Below are 23,297 nucleotides of genomic sequence, written 5' to 3' on the forward strand. Positions count from 1 at the left end.
AGTCTGTGTCTAACTCTAGATCATGAACATGTCATGCCACAAATTTTCCCTTTAGTTTTTACATGAGTGTGATTCATCATGAAGAAAGTTCTCAGGGACAATCTAATGTTTGTATATTTTTCTATACACCTATCCTGTTGGCCCAATATAATCAAAAACCATTCTTTCACAATGAATTACTGTGAAACTTTGTTCTAAATCAGTTGGCCATATGTGTGTGGATTTGTTCCTACACTTTATATTCTATTTTTTGGTATGATTTTCAGTATTAAGTCACTTACAACACATCTTATTTGCTCTAGAATTAGAGTAAATCTGGATATGTGGACTTAAAAATTTAAAAAACAAATAGAAAATCAAATATATGTATATATTCATTTATACATATAGGTATATGCTCATGTACATATATATATATATATAACTTAAAATTACAACAAAATCAACAAATATTTTCTATTAAATCATCTTATTTTCAAAAAACTACAATATTTTTAAGTGGATAAATTAAAAAAGAAATTTGAAGATAAATGAATGAATAAAGGGACATACTGTGATTATGAATTGGAAGACTCAATATTATGAAAATATGTCCGTTTTTTTCCATATTGATCTTAAATTCAATGCAATCTCCATAAAAGTCTCCAGCATTTTGTGTGTTAAAAATGACAAGATGGGGACAGATGTTTAGCATAGCTTTAAGACAGGGTTTATATATATATATATATATTTATTTTATTTATTTGAAAGAGTTACAGAGAGAGGTAGAGACAGAGAGAGAGGTCTTCCATCTGCTGATTCACTCCCCAGATGGCTGTAACGGCTGGAGCCTGATCTGAAGCCAGGAGCCAGGAGCTTCTTCCGGGTCTCCCGAATGGGTGCAGGGGCCCAAGGACTTGGGCCATCTTCTACTGCTTTCCCAGGCCATAGCAGAAAGCTGGATCAGAAGAAGAGCAACTGGGACTAAAAGCAGTGCCCATATAGGATGCCGGCGCTTCAGGCCAGGACTTTAACCCACTGCGCCACAGCACCAGCCCCTAAGACAGTGGTTAAAACACCCACACCTCACATCAAAGTCCTGCTCTGGTTCCTTTTACTCTAGTTCCCTACCAATACAGACCATGGGCATAGCAGCAATGGCTCAAGTTACTGGGTTCCTGTACCTCTATGAGAGCCAGCTCCCATCTCTGGCCCTTCCCAGTCTCAGCCATTACAGGAATTTGAGTGAGTGCACTAGCACATGGGAGCTCTCGCCCACTCTCTCTCCTTCTTTCTCTATCTGAATCTTTCATAAATTATTAAATAAATAGAAACTTTCAAAAAAGAATGGCAATAGAGAGAGAAGGTCATGGGAAAGAGCTTAGCTCTCCATTCTGACAGAGCATACCTCCATATTTCCAGAGTACTAGGGGCTGCCCCAGCCGCCTTGCCCACACTGTTCACCCACAACACAGAGTGCTGTGTGGGACTGGCTCCAGGGATGCTGCTGCTCTGCTGGGCCCAGCTGAACCCCTGGGGCTCACTCTGTCCTGCTGGCATGTAGGAACGTCTGCAGGGCCCTTTTAAAGAGGATCCATAAGAGCTTCTTGTGAGCGCCTGCCCTCTCAAGATGACGCCTTGCCCACCACAGTCCCTGCTCTGAGGAGTGGAGGAGGGAACCATGTGGGTTCCTCCGCTCAAGTCTGGGAGCCCAGAGTGTTTGAGGGACACTGCTCAGTCAGGTGCTGACCCAGGATAGAGGATCACCAAGACAACAGATCTATCAGGTGGGCTCTTTCCTATTCTCCCTCCCCCTGGCAACAGGGAATCCTCTGCCCCCAGGGCCTTTGTCAGAGTTCATTCCCCTTTCTCCTCCCTCTAAGTGACTATGTCTGTTACAGATGTCCTGCCATGTTCCTACTTCTCTCCCACCGTTTCTGATGCTCTTCCCCAGGCTGACCTGTAGATGTAGCTGCTTTGGAGCAACTTGGTGGAAGAGGCAGGAAACCCTAGACTTCGCTGTATGGTCATCCTGAGTCCTTCCCTGACTATCATCTTCTGAAGCAGCAGGTGTTTGTACAGAGGCAGAGACCAGGCTATTGTTTCATTTCTAAGAACACAACAGAGCAAGATCTGGCATTAGAACACTGACTCCTCATCAGCTCCAGTTTTTGCGCAGATGATGCAGGACAAGCACCAGGGACACGGGCCATGCTTTCCATGTAACATAAATTATCAGGTGTCTCATACTGGGTAGAGGGAGTGTGGGAACAGATTGGGGAATCTGGTTCAAAGATGTGTAAATTCATGACTTCTACACTCAAGAAGGTAAACACAAATAATAAGCCTGTTCATTTCGGTTGGGTGGACAAAGTTACAACAGCAGGGATAAAATGTGCTGCCTTCAGCTGTCAGATATGGTCTGTGGAGTCCCTTGTCTCCTGATGCAGAGAGCCAAATCAAAGAATCTTCCTCATATGAAGAGACTCTGGGGACACCACATTTGACTGCGCTACTGATTCAGACTTCTTGCAGAAACAAGTCTCTCTGCTGCTCTTGGGATTTTACACATAGGCATGGGCAGTGCATGTGATAAACGATGCAGAATAAATAGTTGTAGAGTCACTTAGAAGCTGGGGAGCATTGAAAATTTACTCAATGATAGCAACTATTCAGCTATCTAACAATCATTGAGCCACCCGTTTCAATCTGTAAGACTTTACCTGCATTATCTCATTTAGATGTCACAGCAACCATCGGCCAATAAGTGCTGTCATGATTGTCATTTCAGGGATGACACAATTGAGATACATGGATGCAAATTGACTCATCCTTGGTCACACAGCTACTAATTAATAGAGCCAGGAGTCAAATCCTGATTCTGTGGCATCTTGATTTTCAATTGCTTTTTGTGGTCACAAGGATCAAGTTCTTGGAAGAAACCGAATGTAGTTTCTAAACCTCCATAAAAACCCTTAGCTAAGAGCATCTAGTGATGAAGACTAAGGAATAGAAAGGAAAGGAAATTCAGCTATGCCTCTGCCAGTTTTCACTAAGGCTGCTTCTGTGTTCTTGGATGCTCATCAATAACTCTACCAACATTTTCCTTCTGGATTTTCTGATAATATTTATGGCTTGGCATCAGTTTGTTTCAAAAAAATTTTCAGAGAAGAAAGATGTTAAATTGTCTTTAGGGTTTCCCCCTCTTTGCAAAAACTGCGCCTTTATTGAATGCCAACTCTGTCTGGCATTGTTTTACTCATGCTAAATGATATTGCAAAACTTGGAGAATGAATGCAGCACCCATAGAATTTGTATATATTTAATTTCTGTATCCTTCATGACATCTTCAAGTATACTCATCACTTGAATTTGATGCTGCTACACTTACTTTGGAAATAAGTGTCTGACTCTTAATGCAGACCTGTAACCAGTTTTTGATAGTTGTGGGAACATTATAACATGCTTCTGATACCTGCAATAGAGCAAGTCCCAGATGCCAGAGGTACCCAGAGGTCCCTGTTTTCTTCTGATATGATACCGTAATGTGCTTAATGCAGAAGTGGGCAAAAGATTCTTATAGCTAATGTACGTTTGTATTTTGTCATTTGGCAACCAAACCCTTGTGCCTCTGATCCGTGGTTGATTCGTCTGTTTTTCAGTCTGTGGGGCTGGCTTGGGTGAGGAACTGATGAAATCCTGCCTTTTGTTTTTCTCAATTACTTATGCACAAACCCCTTCATTTAGTTCCATCTCCTGTGCATATCAGCTAAAGCATTAGAGACCTAAAGAATAAACTGCCTTGTCAAATAATTAGAGAGGGGTATGTATGTGTGTGTTTGTGTATTTATTTGTTCCTTAAATAATATATTACATAGTGTCCATTTTTTATGCAGCTCTCATTCACTAGTGAATCATTCACAAGTTGACACACTTTATTTTGTGAGAAAACATTTTAAGTTAAATAGGACCTCTACTATATTGAGTTTTAAGTAAAAATATAGCCACATAAAGTAGACAGTGTGAAAAATTTGCATTCACTAAATATTAAAAAGTAAAAACATTTCATTATATTGCAGTTAATATCTTGAGACATCTCCCAATAATCTGTAATTATCACTAATGGAATCATGCACTCCCGGTTACAGCTTTAGCATCTCTGATAAATGTGCCTAACATATTGATAGAAACTCAATAGATGTATGTGGATTTGGTTAGGCTTTCTCAAAGAGTATAGAACTAAAGCCCACTTAAAAGCCCAAAACCTTAAAAGTTAAAATTGCATCCAAAAGGTGTTAGAAGTCTGTATCTGAAATCTTGGTCTCTTCCTCTACTAGTACAAGTCCTAATTCTAAGACAAAAATATCAATGAAAACAAAGCAAAGGAAAAGACAGAAGTAGGCCGGCGCCGCGGCTCACTAGGCTAACCCTCCGCCTTGCAGCGCCGGCACAGCGGGTTCTAGTCCCGGTCAGGGCACCGGATTCTGTCCCGGTTGCCCCTCTTCCAGGCCAGCTCTCTGCTGTGGCCCAGCAGTGCAGTGGAGGATGACCCAAGTGCTTGGGCCCTGCACTCCATGGGAGACCAGGAGAAGCACCTGGCTCCTGCCATTGGATCAGCGCAGTGCGCCGGCCGCAGCGTGCTGGCCATGGAGGCCATTGGAGGGTGAACCAACGGCAAAGGAAGACCTTTGTCTCTCTCTCACTGTCCACTCTGCCTGCAAAAAAAAAAAAAAAAAAAAAAGACAGAAGTAAATCAAATGCTAGGTACACTAAAATTAGCTCATAGTTTCACATGCCTCTAGTAGTATAACATACCCAAGAAATGGACCGTATGAAGTCACTTCAAAATCAACGTGAGAAACATGAATTCATAACACAACTCCTCTAGAGGCTCATAGAATACCTTACCTTATGTGTTACTGAGAGAACCACACAACTGTGGTGACACTGCTGAAATTCCATTGCAGAAATTCTATCCCTGCTGCTTTGCAGATTCTTTCCAAGTGTATGCTCATGAAAGAAACTTTATTAGAAGTAACAAGGCAAAGGATCAGTCTTGCTTCCACGCTAGATCTGTATCACAAACTCAAGAACATGCACACCTGCATAGACAATGCACTCTACATCATTGTTTCCTTAACAATAAAGAACAACTGATCCAAATACCAACCCAGAGGGGAGTGAAGAGCCCAGGAAGTTGTATCTAAGAAACCATTTTTCATCTACACCTGAATTTTAGGGAGCTAACTGAAGGTGTTTTGCCCTGAGACCCAACCCTACAATGAGGAGTAGCATCTTTCGTTCTGGACACTCTCAAGATGTATGCCCTATGGGTCACTAATGAGCACCTAATGAGCCTATAAACTTTCAACATAATAATTCAGCTTCCTAGAGAAGTTTCCTAGAGAAGTCCAGTGTAAGAGCCTCAAGGCATAGGATGGATACAGAACGCCCTCGTCGGTCTTAAGAACTCAACGAAACCAATTTGAAAGGCATTTATCTGAGAGAACTGCTAGCATAAGTAGTGTCTGCATGTTACAGAAGATAATTAAATCTGTTTTAAACAGCTGTAAGAATAAAGAGATGCAATTCTCTGCATAATTTAAGACTTTTAAATTAAATCTGAGGCATGGGACTAAAATTAAAACTTTGATCTGTATCTCATTTTTAATGCTTCAATTTACATACAAAGACTGGAAGTTAATAAGGAGAATTCATGATTATAACTTTTGGGAGATTTAACTCCAAAATGTGAGAGTCGCATCCTCATTAGGTGGATTTCAGTGATCTGTAATTTCACATACATTGAAAGACTTAAGGAAGCATAAAAGTGCCTACAGTGTAGTAACACTTCATAAATATTGCAGGAGGCTGGTGTCAGATGGTACAGAAGAGGGCCTTTGGTACTTCTTTCTGTGAGTCACTTCTTTGTTTGAATTCGTGACAGAATTTGACCTACTTTTTCACCTGCAGAAAAGACTGTGGCTCCTGAAGGATGGAACAAAGAATAGGTGGGCAGTGTTACTTTGAGGCAGGGATCCGGTTCCAAGCCAGCTCAGTTCTGACCAGAGGCCTCAGCTGTTTCTCCTTCCAAACAGAGGACTAGAGCCTGATTTCAAGGAGCTATGGAGATTTAAGAGCCTTTCTCCTATATCATCCCTTACTCCATTGCTTTATTCTCTTCTACTCTAACAAGGTAATTGAGACACTTCATTTCCTTTCCCTTGTTGCTTGAGGTTAAAAAGGAAATAGGAAATGAGCCAGCAATATAGGTTGTCTTTAGCCTGAGGTCTAGTGTCTGAAGCTCAAATTGGATTTCTTAGCAACTCTTTCTAAACCTGCACTTCCCTCTCAAAACTGGTCTGCTTACCTTGGGTTTTGCTGTTCTGTAGGGTCTTAGAAAAAAAAAAGGTGTTTTCCAAGAACTTTGATCTGCCTTAAAAATCAAAGAGAGATGTATGGCTCATTACTGAGAATTCCAGACCAGTGAGCATCCCAGGCCCTACAGCCGTGCAATAGTCTTCCGGTTTGGTTTTCATTCTTAACATGCTTGCTCCAGGCCCTTCAGTACTAATGTCGCACGTCACCCGCATGAGCAGCCACCACCTCTGAGTCAGGGCTTCCCTGTACCGTGCAATCCTTGCCCCAGGAACTTCCTCAGGTTTCTGGTTTTTCATTTTATCTTATGTTATTCCATGACTCTCTGCTTCAGCAGCTCAGTCCTCAACCTCATCCACCACTGAAGTGCAGTAAGAAGTCTCCATTGGGAGACAGCTGCACTTGAATGAATGCTGTATCCTCTCCTGAGAACTGAAATAATTTCCACAGGCCAAACATTTTGAGTACATATGCATGGATGTTCAATAATACCAATGACATGTTTAATAGAATCATAAAAATTCCATGCTCCGAACTAGAAGTAACAACTGGCGTCATCAGGTCTGCCCACCTTTAATTTACAGGTAAAGAAATTGAGATCCAGGTGTACAATGTACTTCCAAAAACATATAACTGGACCTCATACCCCCAGGTGACTACCTGGCTTTTTTTCTGGTACCTCTTCACCTCGACAGACTGCTGTGAAACCCCTTAGATTTTCAACAGCCTAAAAATTTGTAAAGGGGATGACATAGCCATCTAAGGCAAGGGATCATATATCCATTTCAAACAAGGGGTTGAATGACTTGGACAAGTCTACCAAGTGATGCTAGCTATAAAATTTTCAAAAGGTATTGAAAATGTTGGCAGCAAAGTGCTACAACAGGGCAGTGATCCCAGTGTTGTGTGGTAGTGGAGGCGACAGTGTATATGTGTCCATGTACATTCTTATTAAGATCGTGTTGATCAATCTACTAAAAATTTAATTGCTGGACAAGAAAATTATTATGGTTTTATTTTTAATCATTTTATGCACTTCTTTATTTTTCCAATGAATGTATCATGCCTTTTCTCCCTTTTAACAAAGCTAGTACATATTTTGCTACCAGGAAAAAATGGTTGTGTAGGTTTACTCCTAATTTTCCTACTACTCTAAAAAAAGCATTTTTTTTTCTTATTACATAGCTGGATGTTTTACCCTTTGAGTGATTTTTTTGACAGTCAGAGTTAAACAGTGAGAGAGAAAGAGACAGAGAGAAAGGCCTTCCTTCCATTGGTTCACCCCCCAAATGGCCACCATGGCCAGCACTATGCCGATCCGAAGCCAGGAGCCAGAGCTTCTTACTGGTCTCCCATGCGGGTACAGGGCCCAAGCACTTGGGCCATCCTCCACTGCCTTCCCGGGCCACAGCAGAGAGCTGGACTGGAAGAGGAGCAATTGGGACAGAATCCAGCGCCCCAACCGGGACTAGAACCCGGGGTGCCGGTGCCACAGGCGGAGGATTAGCCAAGTGATCCATGGTGCCGGCCTTGAGTGATCTTTAAAAGTCGTTCAAAATTACTTAAAAGATGTGTGCCATTTGGCAGTCCCAGATTTTTCCTGCCAAAGCCTGCCAAGGCAGTTCCTAGAGCTACCATAGAGTGGTAACAGCCTAACAGTGCCCTTAGTCATCTAAACAGGACATCCAAAACACAATGTGTCAAGATGATGAGCCTCTCTATACAACCATATTTACGTGCATAAAGAGGCCCCAGCTTATAGTTGTTTATCTGCTTACAGAGGCCAGATGTCCCTCCTGCCTTGTGTATACTGTTCCATACTAAGCCACACACCAAGTACAGAGGACATAAACTGAAAATTTTATGGTACTATGGCCCATTTGCAAATGAAAGATAAAATCATTTTGTGATGTCATTATGGGAAGTTCTGAATCTGAAAACCAGCCATCTGCATTTCATCTGACAAACACCATGTGCCCAGACAAAAGATTTGGTAGTCTATAGTCTAGACTCTTTGGCATCTGGCCTTGACAGGCCTGAGTTTTTTGGGGAAATCCCAGAACTTTATGCAGCATTCTCTTATCCACGGTGACTGTTCATCCTCCAGCAGAGAGCAAACCCAGGTTTTCTGTTGCCTTGGCTTGCAGGAAGGCCCAGATCTACATCTTTGGATAGATGCCTGGGCTTTAGTAAAACATATCTGAGCAGATAAGGGGAGGAGGCTCACCATGTTCCACCATCTTGCAGATATCTGTACATCTTAGAGTTGCCCTGAACTCAGGTTTGAGACTGAACAGAAGCCTATAGGGCACGATTGACACCAGATATCCTGGGAATAGTGTCTTCCAGATGGTCTGGTGAGATAGCTTCAGCTTTTAGCTGCGCAGCCCCTCTTGGAAGGGACATCAGAGAGGACCAAGAACTTACTTGGAAGCTGAAAATAGGACATGTGCAACTGCCTTTCATCATAGACTGGTTTTGCCCTGTGCTGATAGCACTCTGTTTCCCATTCCAGAGTCACATGGGAGGATCCAGCACCGCTCCCACTGTTGTTCCCTGAATAGAGCCATCTCATTCTTGGGTAGATACACAACCTCCAGGGATCCTCGCAAATACATTCAGCAGCTTCCCTGATACTTTATAGAAACTGGTATGATACACTGAGATCCTCTTACAGCACTATTTTCTGAAGAATTAGATCCACGTCAGCATTAGATCCACTAAGTGTTTTGACCATGTCATAGTTCATTTTGTGCTGCTGTTAGTAGAAGATCTGAGATTGGGTAATTTATAAAGAATAGGTATTTATTTCTTGTAGTTTTGAGGTTGGGAAGTGCAAAATTGAAGGACCCACATCTAGTGAGTGCCTTCCTGCTGTGCCATCCTATGGCAAAAAGTGAAAAGATGGGAGTATCACACACATTCCCACACATACACACACAAGGCTAAAGTCATTGTTTTATCTGGAACTCACTCCTGAGATAACTAACTTACCCCTGCAATGCACAAATTATTTAAACAGGGACTTTTCAAAAAGGATAACCAATTACACAATAAGCATTTTTTTTTTGACAGGCAGAGTGGACAGTGAGAGAGACAGAGAGAAAGGTCTTCCTTTGCCGTTGGTTCACCCTCCAATGGCCACTGTGGCCAGCACACCGCGCTGATCCGAAGCCAGGAGCCAGGTGCTTCTCCTGGTCTCCCATGGGGTGCAGGGCCCAAGCACTTGGACCATCCTCCACTGCACTCCCGGGCCATAGCAGAGAGCTGGCCTGGAAGAGGGGCAACCGGGACAGAATCCAGCACCCCGACTGGGACTAGAACCCAATGTGCCGGCGCCGCAAGGCAGAGGATTAGCCTATTGAGCCATGGCGCTAGCCAACAATAAGCATGTTTAAAAATTTTTATCACTACTTATCAATAGAATATAACTTAAAACTGTATGCTCCACCTAGCGGCGCCGACACACCGGGTTCTAGCCCCGGTCGGGGCGCCGGATTCTTTCCCGGTTGCCCCTCTTTCAGTCCAGCTCTCTGCTGTGGCCCGGGAGGGCAGTGGAGGATGGCCCAAGTGCTTGGGCCCTGCACCCCAAGGAGACCAGGAGAAGCACCTGGCTCCTGCCTTCAGATCGGCGCGGTGCGCCGGCCGCAGCGTGCTGGCTGCAGCGGCCATTGGAGGGTGAACCAACGGCAAAGGAAGACCTTTCTCTCTGTCTCTCTCTCTCACTGTCCACTCTGCCTGTCAAAAAAAAAAAAAAAAAAAAAGTATGCTATTACTGTGTACTACAAGAAGATCTATATTGAAAACAAAAGAATATCAAGTATTGATAATTGCAGCAACTGGTCCTTCATACACTGCTGTTTGGAGTATACATTGATTGGTACTGATTTGACATTTGACATTAACTACTGTAGCCAAATATCTGTACAACCGAGGCCTCACTGTCTTCCACTTCTCAATGTATCTAGGAATTCTGCCTTAGCTGCTGTTTCTCCTACTATAGTGTCAGTTACCAATAGTCAGTTAATCAAACACTAAATGAAAAAAAATCCAGAAATAAAAATTTTAAATAAATTTTATCACAGAATATTTAATATTAATTTCTGCTATGCCTAACTTATTAAACTTTTTAATATATATGTATATATGAAAAATGTAACGTATAATTAGGGCTTAAGATATTTGTGTGTGTATGCATATATATTTTCAGACTGAAAAAATTGATAATATGTGACTGCATTTAACTAAACTGCAAAAATAGGTAAAAGTAATTTATGGTGACAGAAGGTAGAATAATTGTTACCTCATGAGAGCGAGTGATGGGATTTCAGGAGTACAAGAATTTTCAGTTACTTGAGATGGCTGGTGGCTAATGAATGTGTTCATTTTATAAAAAGCAAGTTATATATTTAATGATTTCCATATTGTAACATATATTACTCAATAAAAACTTTATTTGACATTTATATAAAAGATACTACTTTGCATTTAGGCCTTTGTGGGGAAAAAAAAAAAAGAAAAACAAGGAAAATTTTCTTGGATCTTTCTGGAAGAACTGATTTCCCAGGCCAGTCCTCTGTGTTTACCTACGTGGCGAATGTAAAGGTCTCTTTCCCAGAGATGTAAGAAACCTGAGTAAGATAAGCAGGAGATGTCACTGAGGCAGCAGATGTTTACGTTGGGGTAGAATTCCAATTTCTGTTTCAGGCCCCTTATCACGTTTTAACAGACCGGACTCTCATTTTGCGTTGGTTCTTGTGTTTCAGGGCACTCCAGCTCCCTTGTATGTTTGGTGAACTCCTCACTTCCCCTCATGTGCCCCTCCTCTCTCCATCCTGCTGGTCTCTTCCTGTCCCTGACTCCACTGCACCCCCAGGGTATCCCATGTTAACAGCCTGGGCTGCATTGGCCCCACACTTCTACATACCCATACACACACATGGACTTGTGTGCTATTAACGAAAATGGGTTATGTTAGTAATTTCCCTACAATGCAATTTTGCTGCATGACCCGTAAGCTCCTTTCCAAGACAAAATGTCGACGAAGCCTGAGTCAGACTCACTGTGGAACTTGGCACAGCCCGGGATCTGACAGAAGAGCCTGGTTTCTGTCTCTGGTGGGCCTCTGCTATCAGGGGCGTCTGGGAGTCTCGTTCCTGGACAGAGACTGCCAGGACTGAGTTACTGTAACATTTATTTTCCAGTTCTTCTCTGAACCCATGTTACAGGGACTGATAGGTTCACACACCTTTCATTGCTGAGGTTAATCTTGGCTTCATTGTGGCCATTTGATGGATTAGTTTTTCTATTACAGAAGTCAGTGGCCCCCTTGGAGACTCTGTATACAGATTTCATGTGGTTTTTTGACTTTCCCAGGCACTCGTTTGGAGCTGGTATTCCCAGTCTTGTCTCTGTGAGTACATATGTCTAAAGGATGTTACATCTGAGGAATTTTACATGATAGCATAGATGTTTGCCAGTTTGAGTTCAGCTTAAAGAGAATTGAATTTTGATGTGTTAAATTGCAGTAACCCTCAAACACGTGGCTTTCCTGACTACAGATTATGAATACTGATCATCTCTCATGTTCTCTGTGAGAATGGCTTAAGTATGAGAATGCCTAACCAGAGGGCAGACAGTACAGAGGTGAAGTGGGAAGTTCCTGCCCACTCATCTTTTAATATAAGGGTCTCAGTAAAAAATGTTTACAGAGGATGGGGGCCAGCACTGTGGTGCAGTAGGCTAAGCCTCCACCTGTGGCGCCAGCATCCCCTATGGGTGCTGGTTCATGTCTGGGCTATTCCTCTTCTGATCCAGCTCTCTGCTTGTGGCCTGGGAAAGCAAGGGAAGATGGCCCAAGTGCTTGGACCCCTGCACCCATGTGGGAGATCTGGAAGAAGCTCCTGACTCCTAGCTTTGGATCATCCCAGCTCTGGCCATTTCAGCCATTTGGAAAGTGAACCAGTGGATGAAAGACCTCTTTCTCTGCCTCTTCCTCTCTCTGTAACTCTGCCTCTCAAATAAATCTTTTTTTTTTTTTATAAAAAGTTTACAGAGGTGAAACTGGAGTGGAGTCAAGCAGGGAAGGACAATGATGCCTTGGCTTTTCTGCAACTTTTCTCTCACTCTGAAAAACATTATAAGTAACTTTTAGTTATGGAAGTTATGGAAACTCAACAAGGACTGAGTAGAGTTGAATAAAGTTAACTCATAAATAATCGTAAACCATTTCATAAGTCTGTAATTAGCAGCATGACTTTAGGCACCTGATTCAGCCTCTGTTTGCCCTGGTGTTTCAGGCATATCAAATAGAAACATCTTTCCTTCCTATCTCCCAGGTATCTCAGTAGACATAAAATATACAAGAAAATATTTTGATGAGCAGACACATTTGAAACTCACAGTACCCAAACTGTATTAAACTAAAAGGAATTATCTGCCGGCACCCAGGATACAAAAGTCATTACAAAACACAGCCCTTAAGAGTTTACAACAAACTACCCTAGGTTTATCCAGAAATTTATTTTCCTAGAGAAGTTAGCTAACATTGACTCTGTGTGCCATGGAATTTTTGTCTGTGATTATGTTCCAGTCAACTAACAGTGAGTTTAGCTTTTCATTTCTATTAATTCACCCTTAGCATTTGGAGTTCTGAAGCATCCTACTAAGCTTTACTTTGATTTAAAATTGAGTAAGAATATTCATCAGCTTGTGCTGTACTCACTCATCTTCAGATGAATCCAGCCAAAAGAAAAATCTAATGTTCAGCTATTGGAACTAGAAGGCCTCCACCTTCCCCACAGCCCAGCTTCAGATTTCAGCATCTTGGACTGAAACAGGGCTGCACATCTGCCTCAGAGGCACTGAAACAGCCGACAGGGCTTAGATGATCGTTGGGCTGTGGCATTTTAAAAAGAAGTTTCTAAAAAGCTGCTGTTATCAAAAGCTCAGATTCACCGATTTCAAAACCAATAAACTGTGAGTTCATTTTGATGGGAGGGCACATGTAATTTCCTGTTGTGGCTGGTTTTTCAATCTTCTGCCTGGAATACTTCCTCATTGCCTTTCCAACATATTTAGTTTAGAGCCCCCTTCTAATTCATGGTCTGTATGGTAGCCAGAGTGATCATTTTGGATTTAAATGCTGTCATGCCGTCTTTGTCCAATCTCCTGCATAAAATACTTAAATGCTTACTTGTTGCTATTAGGAGTAAAATCAAAGTCTGGAACTTAACCTACCAGACCAAAAGGTGGTTTTTTTTTTCTTCTCTCTAATGTCATTTTTTAACATGTTCATATTATCTATTTCTTTCTCTCTAGTCACCGTCAATGTTTTAAATTGTACCATAATTTAATAATACCATAATAGTACCATCTCCTTTCCATGATGGGACATGCACACATCTGTTTTTCTCTGTCCCCATTACCTGGATTCTTTTATCTTGGACTCATCCACTCATCTTTGTCATCTGCTTTGCTTATTCCACACCTTCCAGTCTTCTCGGCACAGGAATCACTTCCTTTGGGAAGCCTTCCCGGAAGTTCCCAATCACATCAGCTCTGTCTATTACACAAGATTACACCACCATGCACCTCTCCTTCATATTTTCCCACGAAACAAATTTAAACTTATTTATATGATTATTTAAAGAATATCTGATTCCCTAGTGGTCTGCAAGCTCATGGAAGCCTAGACCACATTTGCTTTGTTTGTTTACTAATTATTTACTTATCAGCATTTTCCCATTTAGTACCTGACACAGTATAAACCTTGAATCAATGTCTGCCACTTGGTTGAGTGAATCAATGAATGACCAGAAACCTAGTTAAAATATGGCAAGCATGCTTGGTCATTGGTTATCAGCCTTGTTCTCTGTTTCTTTTTTTTCTTGCTTTCTTTCTTTTTTATTTATTTTATTTATTTTTTTTTTGACAGGCAGAGTGGACAGTGAGAGAGAGAGACAGAGAGAAAGGTCTTCCTTTGCCGTTGGTTCACCCTCCAATGGCCACCACGGCTGGTGCGCTGCGGCTGGTGCACCGCGCTGATCCGATGGTAGGAGCCAGGTGCTTCTCCTGGTCTCCCATGGGGTGCAGGGCCCAAGCACTTGGGCCATCCTCCACTGCACTCCCTGGCCACAGCAGAGAGCTGGCCTGGAAGAGGGGCAACCGGGACAGAATCCGGCGCCCGACCGGGACTAGAACCTGGGGTGCCGGCGCCACAGGCGGAGGATTAGCCTAGTGAGGCATGGCACTGGTCCATTCTCTGCTTCTTACTCTCTGAAAGGGGTTGACACCTCTGCTAACAGTGATAATTAGATTCCCAGGGAACCTGGAGATTGATGGCAGATAAGTCAGAAAGTGATACAGTCACAGTAGTATTAGGGTTACCACTTACTGAGAGCTCTTGAAAACATACACATGGGATCTAGTTCATTCCATTTGAGTGGGCACAGCAACAATAGTAGCAATATGATCTCCTGCTTTCTGCTGTCAGACATGGCTCCCTGACATTCATATCACTTAGAGCAGAGTCCAAACCCAGGGACTTGTCTTCATATCAGGAGGGCCTGAGACTTCATATTTAACTGGAGTATCCAATACTGTTAACTTCAAGGTGCTCAGGTGTGTGATAAGCCTAATACATACATGCATATGCATACTTATATATGTGCCTGACTCTTCAATGTAATGGATGCACTTGTACAAACAATAAACATCTGCTTCCTTTCACCTGTTATACGCATACAGGACATTATTATGAATAGACAATTAAGAATGCTGTTAAATCCAAAGACCAGCATCACAGGTGGTAGACATACAGTCAGACAGAATATGGGAGATGTCTTACGTAACTGACATGAGGTCTAAATTCAGACCAATGTAAGGGAAACTATGAATACCAGACATGAAGGACAAGGTAGACTCGAGAAATGGCAGCCAAAGTTGTACTCTTTCCAGCTGTGTGTCACTGCTGTTTTAGTGAAGGCTGAAACAGAATTGAGTTAAGTGTGAATATGGCTCCTGTCTTGCAAATGATGGCCCATGCCTGATGCCCACTGTATAGGTCCCCATCTTCCCTCACCCTGGCCCCCTCTCTGTGGCTACTGGACACAGTATGGCTTGTTTTAATCCATGAATAAACCTAGCTACCTAGCTGTCATATTTCTCTCAGACACTTGTTTCCAAGATTGTGTTCTACCTCTATACCCTCAGGGGTAACTTCCTGGAACCCCTGTTGGAAGGCCAGAGACCATGGGAGAGGGAACTCACCAGAAATAGACAAAGAAATTGATCAGTCCACTTTGGTTGTCCAAATGAAGGACAAGAAAGCAAGATTGGTTGACATTTATATTTATTAGTGCAGGGAATTCAAATAATTGCACAATGTCTGGGCTTGTGGATATTTGTTTTGTAGTTTTTAATGGAGTTTTTTTTCAGCCCAAGGGAGAATTCTGCCTGTGTGCTTACTGAGAGCTAGCAGCCATGTGTCCCCTCCTACAATACTCAGATGGCCATGGAGCAAGGGAGTAGGTCACATGGATTTGTAAGATTCGAACTGCTTTTTCCTTTCCTTGTAAATTAATTTTTTAAATGTCAGCATTTTAAACTTACCCTTTTCAACAAATATGATACAAAATGAACCTTACTTAATTGAAAATACATTCCTAGTTCAAAGGTTTTGACCCCAAAATGAGAAATACTCTCAAAGTCCATGCCACATACATACACACACACACACACACACACAAAGTGGGCTATGTGTGAAGGAAGTTGGTTTTCTCAATTAGGGCTAAGAATTTTGTACTTTAAAAATAAAATCTAGCATTCTATCAGCCTTTAGTTTTTGTTTGTTTTCAACAGCCTACGGTTTATAATGTACACTTAATCTCCTGCCTACCCATGAGAAATATAGAATCATAAGATTCTGGGAAAATTTTAAATGGACATTGTAGGTCTTTCACAGCTGCATTGTTTTTGTCATTTATTTTTGTGTAACATTTTATAGATGACTTATTACATGTGTTTTTTTTTTTTAAGTAGAGATCTTTTGAGTTTAGATGGCAAGAGAATATTTTAACCATTTCATTGATTTGATAACTGAGGCCACATAACTTGAATGAAGTCATCCAACTTATTAAAGACAAGCCAGGATTCAAGCCTGGGGAGCCTTGATTGCTTGTTATTGTTTGATATCTTGTGGTAGCTTTGATTTGCATTTCCCTGATGGCTAGTGTTATTATGCATTTTTTTCATATATTTATTGGCCATTTTTATTTCTTCTTTTGAAACTCTCTATTTAGGTCCTTTCCCCCATTTTTAATTGCAATGATTATTTTTGTGTTGTTGATTTTTTTAGTTCTTGATATATTAATCCTTATTGGAAAAGTAGCTGGCAAATAGTTTCTGCCATTATGTTTGATCTCTCTGTACTCAGCCGATGGTTTCTTTTGTTGTGCAGAACCTTCTGAATTTGATATTATTCCATTTCCTAGTCTTGCTTTTCCTGCCTGTAGTTTTGGGGTCTTATCCAAAACAGCATTGCCTATACCAATGTCTTGAAGTGGCCCCTCTGTGTTTTCCTCTAGCAACTTCATAGTTTCAGGTCATTCATTTCGATATTTGATCAATCTTGAATAGATTAGCACCACTGAATGAAAAGTCTGCCCTTTCTCCAATGTATGTTTTCAGCAATTTTGTCAAAAATCAATTGGTTCTATATGTGTGGATTAATTTTTGGGCTCTCTATTCTGTTCCATTGATCTATATGCTTTTTTTATTTCTATAGCTTTGTAACTTTGAAATAAGATATTGTGATGCCTCCAGCTTTATTTATTTCTTTATTTTCTTCAGGATCACGTTAGTCATGGTTGGTCTATTGTGGTTCTATATGAATGTTAGGATTGTTTTTAAAATAACTTTGTAAAGAATACTGTTGGTATTTTAAATGGGAATACATCGAATCTGTAAATTGCTTTAGATAGGAGTTTTAAAGCCATCTGTGTATACCTGTTAATCATGGAGATGATAAGACAGTAACAAAGCCTGCAGTGAAATTGAATGTCAAATTAAAGCTGGTACCCAAATGCTGGAACTTTGGTATATGGTGCGCTTCCTATTTGGACAGCATCCATCTTTCCAAATTCTTGCCTGGCAGGAACTGTCAGAGGGACTGTATCATACACAGACTTTGTTCCAGCTGTAGGAGAGAGTTGGAGCTGCTAGGATGCCTGAGCCGGGTCCCAGGACAACCCTCAACCCCGCAGGCAGGAGCAGCCAAGCACTAACTCTCTTCCTTCTGACGCTGGGCTGTTTTTCAGGGTGATGTTCAGCGGACGCTCATCCAAGTGGATTTCGGTGATGGTATTGCAGTGTCTTACGTCAACCTGAGCTCCATGGAAGACGGCATCAAACACGTCTATCAGAATGTGGGCATTTTCCGAGTGACCGTGCAGGTGGACAACAGCCTGGGGTCTGACAGCGCCGTCCTGTACTTACATGTAACTTGTATGTTATTACCGTTGTTGACTTATGACATATCTTAAGTATTGTGTCCTTTTAAAATCTAATCCCAAATTTCATATCTAGAGGGATGCAGCAGTTATCTTTCAGCAGGAGAGGAATGGGAAGTAAGAGAGTGGAAGAGTGAAGCAGGGAGACAGAATGAGGAAAATCAGTGAGGGGAATAAGGATAGTCTTGGACTCTGGATTGTGTCCAGTGGTTCGCATTGTATTTACTTTACCTCCTTGTAGACAGTACCTGTGCTTGGGGGTTGGGCCTGAGCAGCTTGCAGAGCTGTTTAGTTGAAACATGCATTTTGCTTCTGCTTTGTTCAGATAGAGTGAAAAACAATCCACAGGCACAGCTCAGTGTAATGCAATGGGAATGAGACAACTAAAGGGATCTCCTCTCCTTCTAATTACTTTTTGTTTTCCCATGCTATGTCTCTCTATTAATAATCCTTCAAACCTTTGCTCTCTTTTAAAAAAAAAATCTCCTGAGCTTCTTTCTATGGATGATCGGGTGTTAGAGAGAAAGAGGTAGAGGGAAAGAAGTGTAAACAATGCTAAAGAGATGCATGAGGAAACATTTCCCAGCAATGCTGAACCATTTCTCCCTTTAAGGAATCTAAAAGAATGAATAAATACGATAAACTAATAATAACTTCTGACCTGTGTTAGGTAACAATGTGTGTCATGAATATGCTAGTGGTGAGGGCCTCTCCCAACAGTGACAGGACATAATTTTACCAGAGAAATAGTTTAAAATGAAAATGTCCCCTTACATGAATGGCCTTGCTCATATTTTAAGTTCTAGACCAAGAGTATTAACATCCAGTATTACTGCCTGCCTCTCCCCTCCGCCTTGCTGTGGAACAAAATTGAGAACACGTACTGCCAACTAGATCTGTTTGTTTTGGAAGGTGCTGTGGTCTGGTGAAAAGACAAGGCTGTGCAGGAATGCGCAAGAGACACTTTGGTTGTTGAGTATCCCGAATACATCAGCGGTTGTTGATCTTTAGCTCCTGTACACTCAGGACAGAAGTGCTTTGAAGAAGTACATATGGCCCTTTAGGGGCTTATACAAAGGGATATTTAATTTCTAGCTTGTCAGCCTGGTCTCTCCTTTAGGGCTTTCCCTGTGTGTGTCAGACCTTGAACTAAACAAGCTCTTTGTGTGTAGTATCTCACTTCTCAAATAGTCCGATGAAGTAGGCACTATTAGAATCCTTACTGTATAAAGACCATTGTGGTTCAGAGAGCTCAAGCAACTCATCTGAAGTGGCAGAACTGCTACCTAGCAGAGCCAGGCGTCAGACTCAGGTCTGCCTTTGTCAGGAATTCCAGCTCTGCGATTCTGTAGGTGAGTGTCAGTGCCAGTGGTAGCTTGGGGTTGGAAGATTTAAGTCTCCACTAGATTTTATCCATACCCCTACCCTCCATATTTTCTAATCGTCTCATAGAAATGTGACTATTTAGGTGGACGTGGACGCAGTATAGTGTACTTGCTATACAACTGCGTAAGATACTGTATAGGCTCCCTTCGTCTCACACCACCCTTCTATACATATATACAGAAATTTCCTCTAACTAAGACATCAGATCTCCCTGTGTATCTGTATTTAGAGGAATGAAAGTAATGATACAGAACAATCTTAAAATCATTAAAAGTTAATGACAAGCATAATTAGCAGCAAAAATAAACATGCAATACAGATGACAGTGCATGTGTGGAGAGCAGCAGCCTATCATTTCCCATGGCCTATTCTGGGGGAGGAGGGGTGTTAAATAGCTACCATTCATGGCAATGATAATTGTTTCCCATAGCCTATATACTTATTTTGCATCTACCCTACCCCACCCCAAGCACATATCAATACCCAGCAGTTTCTGGTCTACATTTCTCAGGAAGTCCTCCCTTTCTCATGGGGTCCTCCATGACTTGACCTTCTCAGCACCCTGTGAGCTCTCCCTCATTATTATCCACTGAGGGGTCCACTGCTCCCCATGCTCACCTTAAAACCCACCCAAGATTTACTGAATCCTGAGAAGGAAAAAACGGCTCGCGTCTCTCAAGATGGGGGCTGCTGGAGCCATGACTCCTAAAGAAATGAATGTATTTTGTTCATGTGCACTGTTTTCATTTGCTTAGCCTACTTGATTGGGAAAAATATTTGCCTGAACCTTAGTGGATGATTTACAATGGAATATTTTGTGTTCTGATTTTAATTTTGAAGACCTATCTTGGGCTGAGTAATTGGATAAACATGGCATATCATGAAGCTCTTTCCTAAGCCTCCCTTAAGGAGAAGAAATAAGGCTTTTGCACTAATTGTATTAAAACAGGATCATGTTTTAAGCTGTTAGCTCACATACTTCTAAAACCAGTGTCACTGCTTTGCTGTGCACACACTCACTTTGTTTACCTTCAGATCTGTGCCACAATAGACCACTTCACTTCAGGCCCCTTGGAGAAAACAAGGATTGGGAAAGCAGCACCATGCCTTTGTACTATTTCACATGAGGAGGAAAAGAACGTAATGGTGTCGCTCTTGCTGGCATCTTCATCCTGCAGGTGTCACTCACAACATTTGACACCAAAGTTCCAGGATTTAGAGGGAGTGGTAGGGGGGCTTTGTAGGAGAGAGAGAGAAGTACTGAGTTAGGCAAGCACTTTGATCAGGTCCAGATCCTGTCTGTAACTCCTAGGCAAGCCACTCCATCTCCCGAGCCTAGATTTTAGCCTTTCAAATCGATGTACATTTAATTCCTGAAGGCCCCATAGAGTGAAATATACTGTGCCTTGTGAACTGGGGAAACATGATTTTTCCATCATGACAACGTAGCACGTACAATTGAAGTGAGTGGATTCTGACATACAGAATTAACAACAGCTCCTAACTTGCCAGGCTGGCCCTCTGTCCTGTTCCGCACTGCTCACTCCCTTGAGCTCTCCTAGGAAGCTTTTCCTATATAACATTCCCTCTGCTCACCAGTGCAGAAAGGTGGTTTGATTCCAAAGCAAAGGCTTTTTTTAATATGGGTTTGCAAAGGTCATCAGAAACAAATGGAGTCTCTGTTCCTGCCTTACTGTTTCCAGGAGCAGGACAGCAGCTCTCCCTGGGTAACGGGGTAATCTGTCGTAGCCGGACAGTCGGAAATTCCTCAGGGACAGCATTCACTGTGCTCTGCTAGTTTGCAAACTAATGAGACACATGACACAGCTAGCATTGCCATTAGCAGGATGGGACAGAGAATTTAGAGGTTATTCAGACTTCTGCTGAAAAAGCAGCCAGACTCACAGACAAAACTCACTTAAAGACTCTATAAACTTACAGAATGGGGAGAAAGGACGAAGTAAATAGTCTAGTCCTTCCTCAACCCCTCTCTTTAACTCCTCACTTACATATAGGAACCATGTGCTTTTCTTTCTGAACTCATCTTAGAGTAAAAATGATCCATGTATGTTGAGAAGCTGTCGTTCCCCCTGTTCGCGGAGGAACGACACAGGACCCTGCGCTGTTCTTTTGTCTGCTCGGCCCTTCCCGGGTTTGCTGCTGGTTCTTCCCGGGTTGGCTACAGACCCTTCCACCTCCGTGGAAGGGCGGCTCCCCCTAGCCACTTTCCCCACTTCCGCGGGGGAGCGGCACACCGCCGGCCGGCTCTCTCGGGAGCTGCTCGCGGGCTGCTCAGGTGTTCCTTTTAGATGTTCCTGGTGCATGTTGTCTCTCTCCTCCTTTATAGTCCTCCTCCACCAATCCCAACTCTGCTACCCACACGCCGAGTATGCTGCTCTCCTCCAATCAGGAGCAGGATCAGCTCCTGCAGGTTACTGGTTGAACTGGAGGCAGCTGTGTAAAAGCTGTTTACTCCTCTCCCAGCGCCATATTGTGGGAGAGCAGATGCATAGAATAAGTGTTAATTCCAGTAACTTAGTCTAGTCCGAGTTGCTCCCCACAAGAAGCCACATAGCTTTGCACCTGAATGCACAATCATTCTATTGGTTGGCAAATGTCAGCTTAGGGTTTTGTAACATGTGGCTTAATGAATCATCTCTCCCTGAATGAATGACTTAACTGTAGTTTTCTGCTTCCAATCTCAGACCTACTGATTTAGAATCCTGGAAGGATGGCTTCTTAACCTGCCTTGATCAGATTAGGATGACTCTTGGTACCCTGAGGCTTGAGGAGCTCTGCTTTAGCATCAGGTCTTTGTTTTCACTTTCATTTCTTCTGAAAGCTTTTTAATATTTCAGACAAATAACAGGATGATATACAATTTTGCGTTAGGTAATTAGGGGTCTTCTGAACATAAATACTAGAGGCAGACCAGGGCAGTCAATACACATACACACACACACACACATGCACGCACAGTATGCAGTCTCACAGATGTCAGCTGGTTCCTGCAGCACAAAAGGGCTGAACAAGAAAAGAGAAGGGAATCCCAGTTCACAGGAATACACGTTAAATCGAGTTCTCACTATCACCTTGCCTGAAAGATTCATATGGAGTGACGCAGCGCCACCTGCTGTCCATTCTGTGTGTCTGATCCAGCAGCATCTGCCAGTTTGTGCAACTCTAAGCTTACCACAGCCAGCCAGTTGGGGGCCTGCCAAGGCTGGCATTTGGCATACTGCACCCTCTGTGCAGAATAGACACTTCAAAGGTAGTCTTTTGGCCAGCAGGAGCCAGGTGTTTTAAATCCATGTAAAGTGCACGTATATACAAGAAGCTGTAGGGATCTGAAAGATAAATTTGACACATGTCATATGACATATATGCATGTGCACATGAACTTATGCAGACACACCCATATACATTTCATGGTTTACAGACCATTGTACAACATACAAGGTACCCTCAGTAGCTCTAAGACCTCATTGGCTCCGCCCTTGCCCTCCATTTCTCCTCTGCTGCTGTTTGTCTTGGCAGTCACCCAACTTGGTAGGCACACCTCCTTCTCACGGCCTTTGCACAGCCCTACCCCTACCCTCACAATGTAGCACTTCAAAGAGACATTTGGTGCAGTCTGCCACTTTCTTCACATGCTCCTACAAGTTCGTTTATTCTGCAATGCCTTCCGCGACCACCCTAACAGAAACAGCTCTCTCTCATCTACCCCTGCTCTGTGTGTTCAGTGCCTTCCTCCCTCAGAGACACCTAGTGTGAGTACCTCAGCACCTGTAATAATATCCAGCACATAGTCAGCCCCAGAAACTCCTGAATGAATGCTTGGCCATGTTTCACTAATGAGTTCCAGGTGTTTGTGATTGCCACACTGACTCACACTGTCCCTATTCTAATGTTCTGACTTTTTAAATAATTGGATTGTCATGCGTGGTGACGAGGATGGAAGCTGTATTTCTAGCATGGCTTATCTGGTTCTTGTATGCTGACTGATTCATTTAACTCAGATCAGGGAGTCTGGGAGAGTGTCGT

The 23,297-nt window shown here is 42.4% G+C and overlaps 1 protein-coding gene across 7 annotated transcripts in view; it reads left to right on the plus strand.

The window, feature by feature from the left end:
- Positions 1 to 23,297, plus strand: part of SORCS1 (sortilin related VPS10 domain containing receptor 1) — a 574,197-nt gene that overhangs the window by 505,306 nt on the left and 45,594 nt on the right. For all 7 annotated transcript variants that reach the window (XM_070057266.1, XM_051824149.2, XM_051824151.2 and 4 more), the window contains exon 19: positions 17,676 to 17,862. In XM_070057266.1, the coding sequence (XP_069913367.1) occupies positions 17,676 to 17,862 (187 nt within the window). The remainder of the gene's footprint in view (positions 1 to 17,675; positions 17,863 to 23,297) is intronic.

This window comes from Oryctolagus cuniculus, chromosome 15 (genome assembly GCF_964237555.1).
Source record: "Oryctolagus cuniculus chromosome 15, mOryCun1.1, whole genome shotgun sequence".
Classification (NCBI taxonomy): Eukaryota; Metazoa; Chordata; class Mammalia; order Lagomorpha; family Leporidae; genus Oryctolagus; species Oryctolagus cuniculus.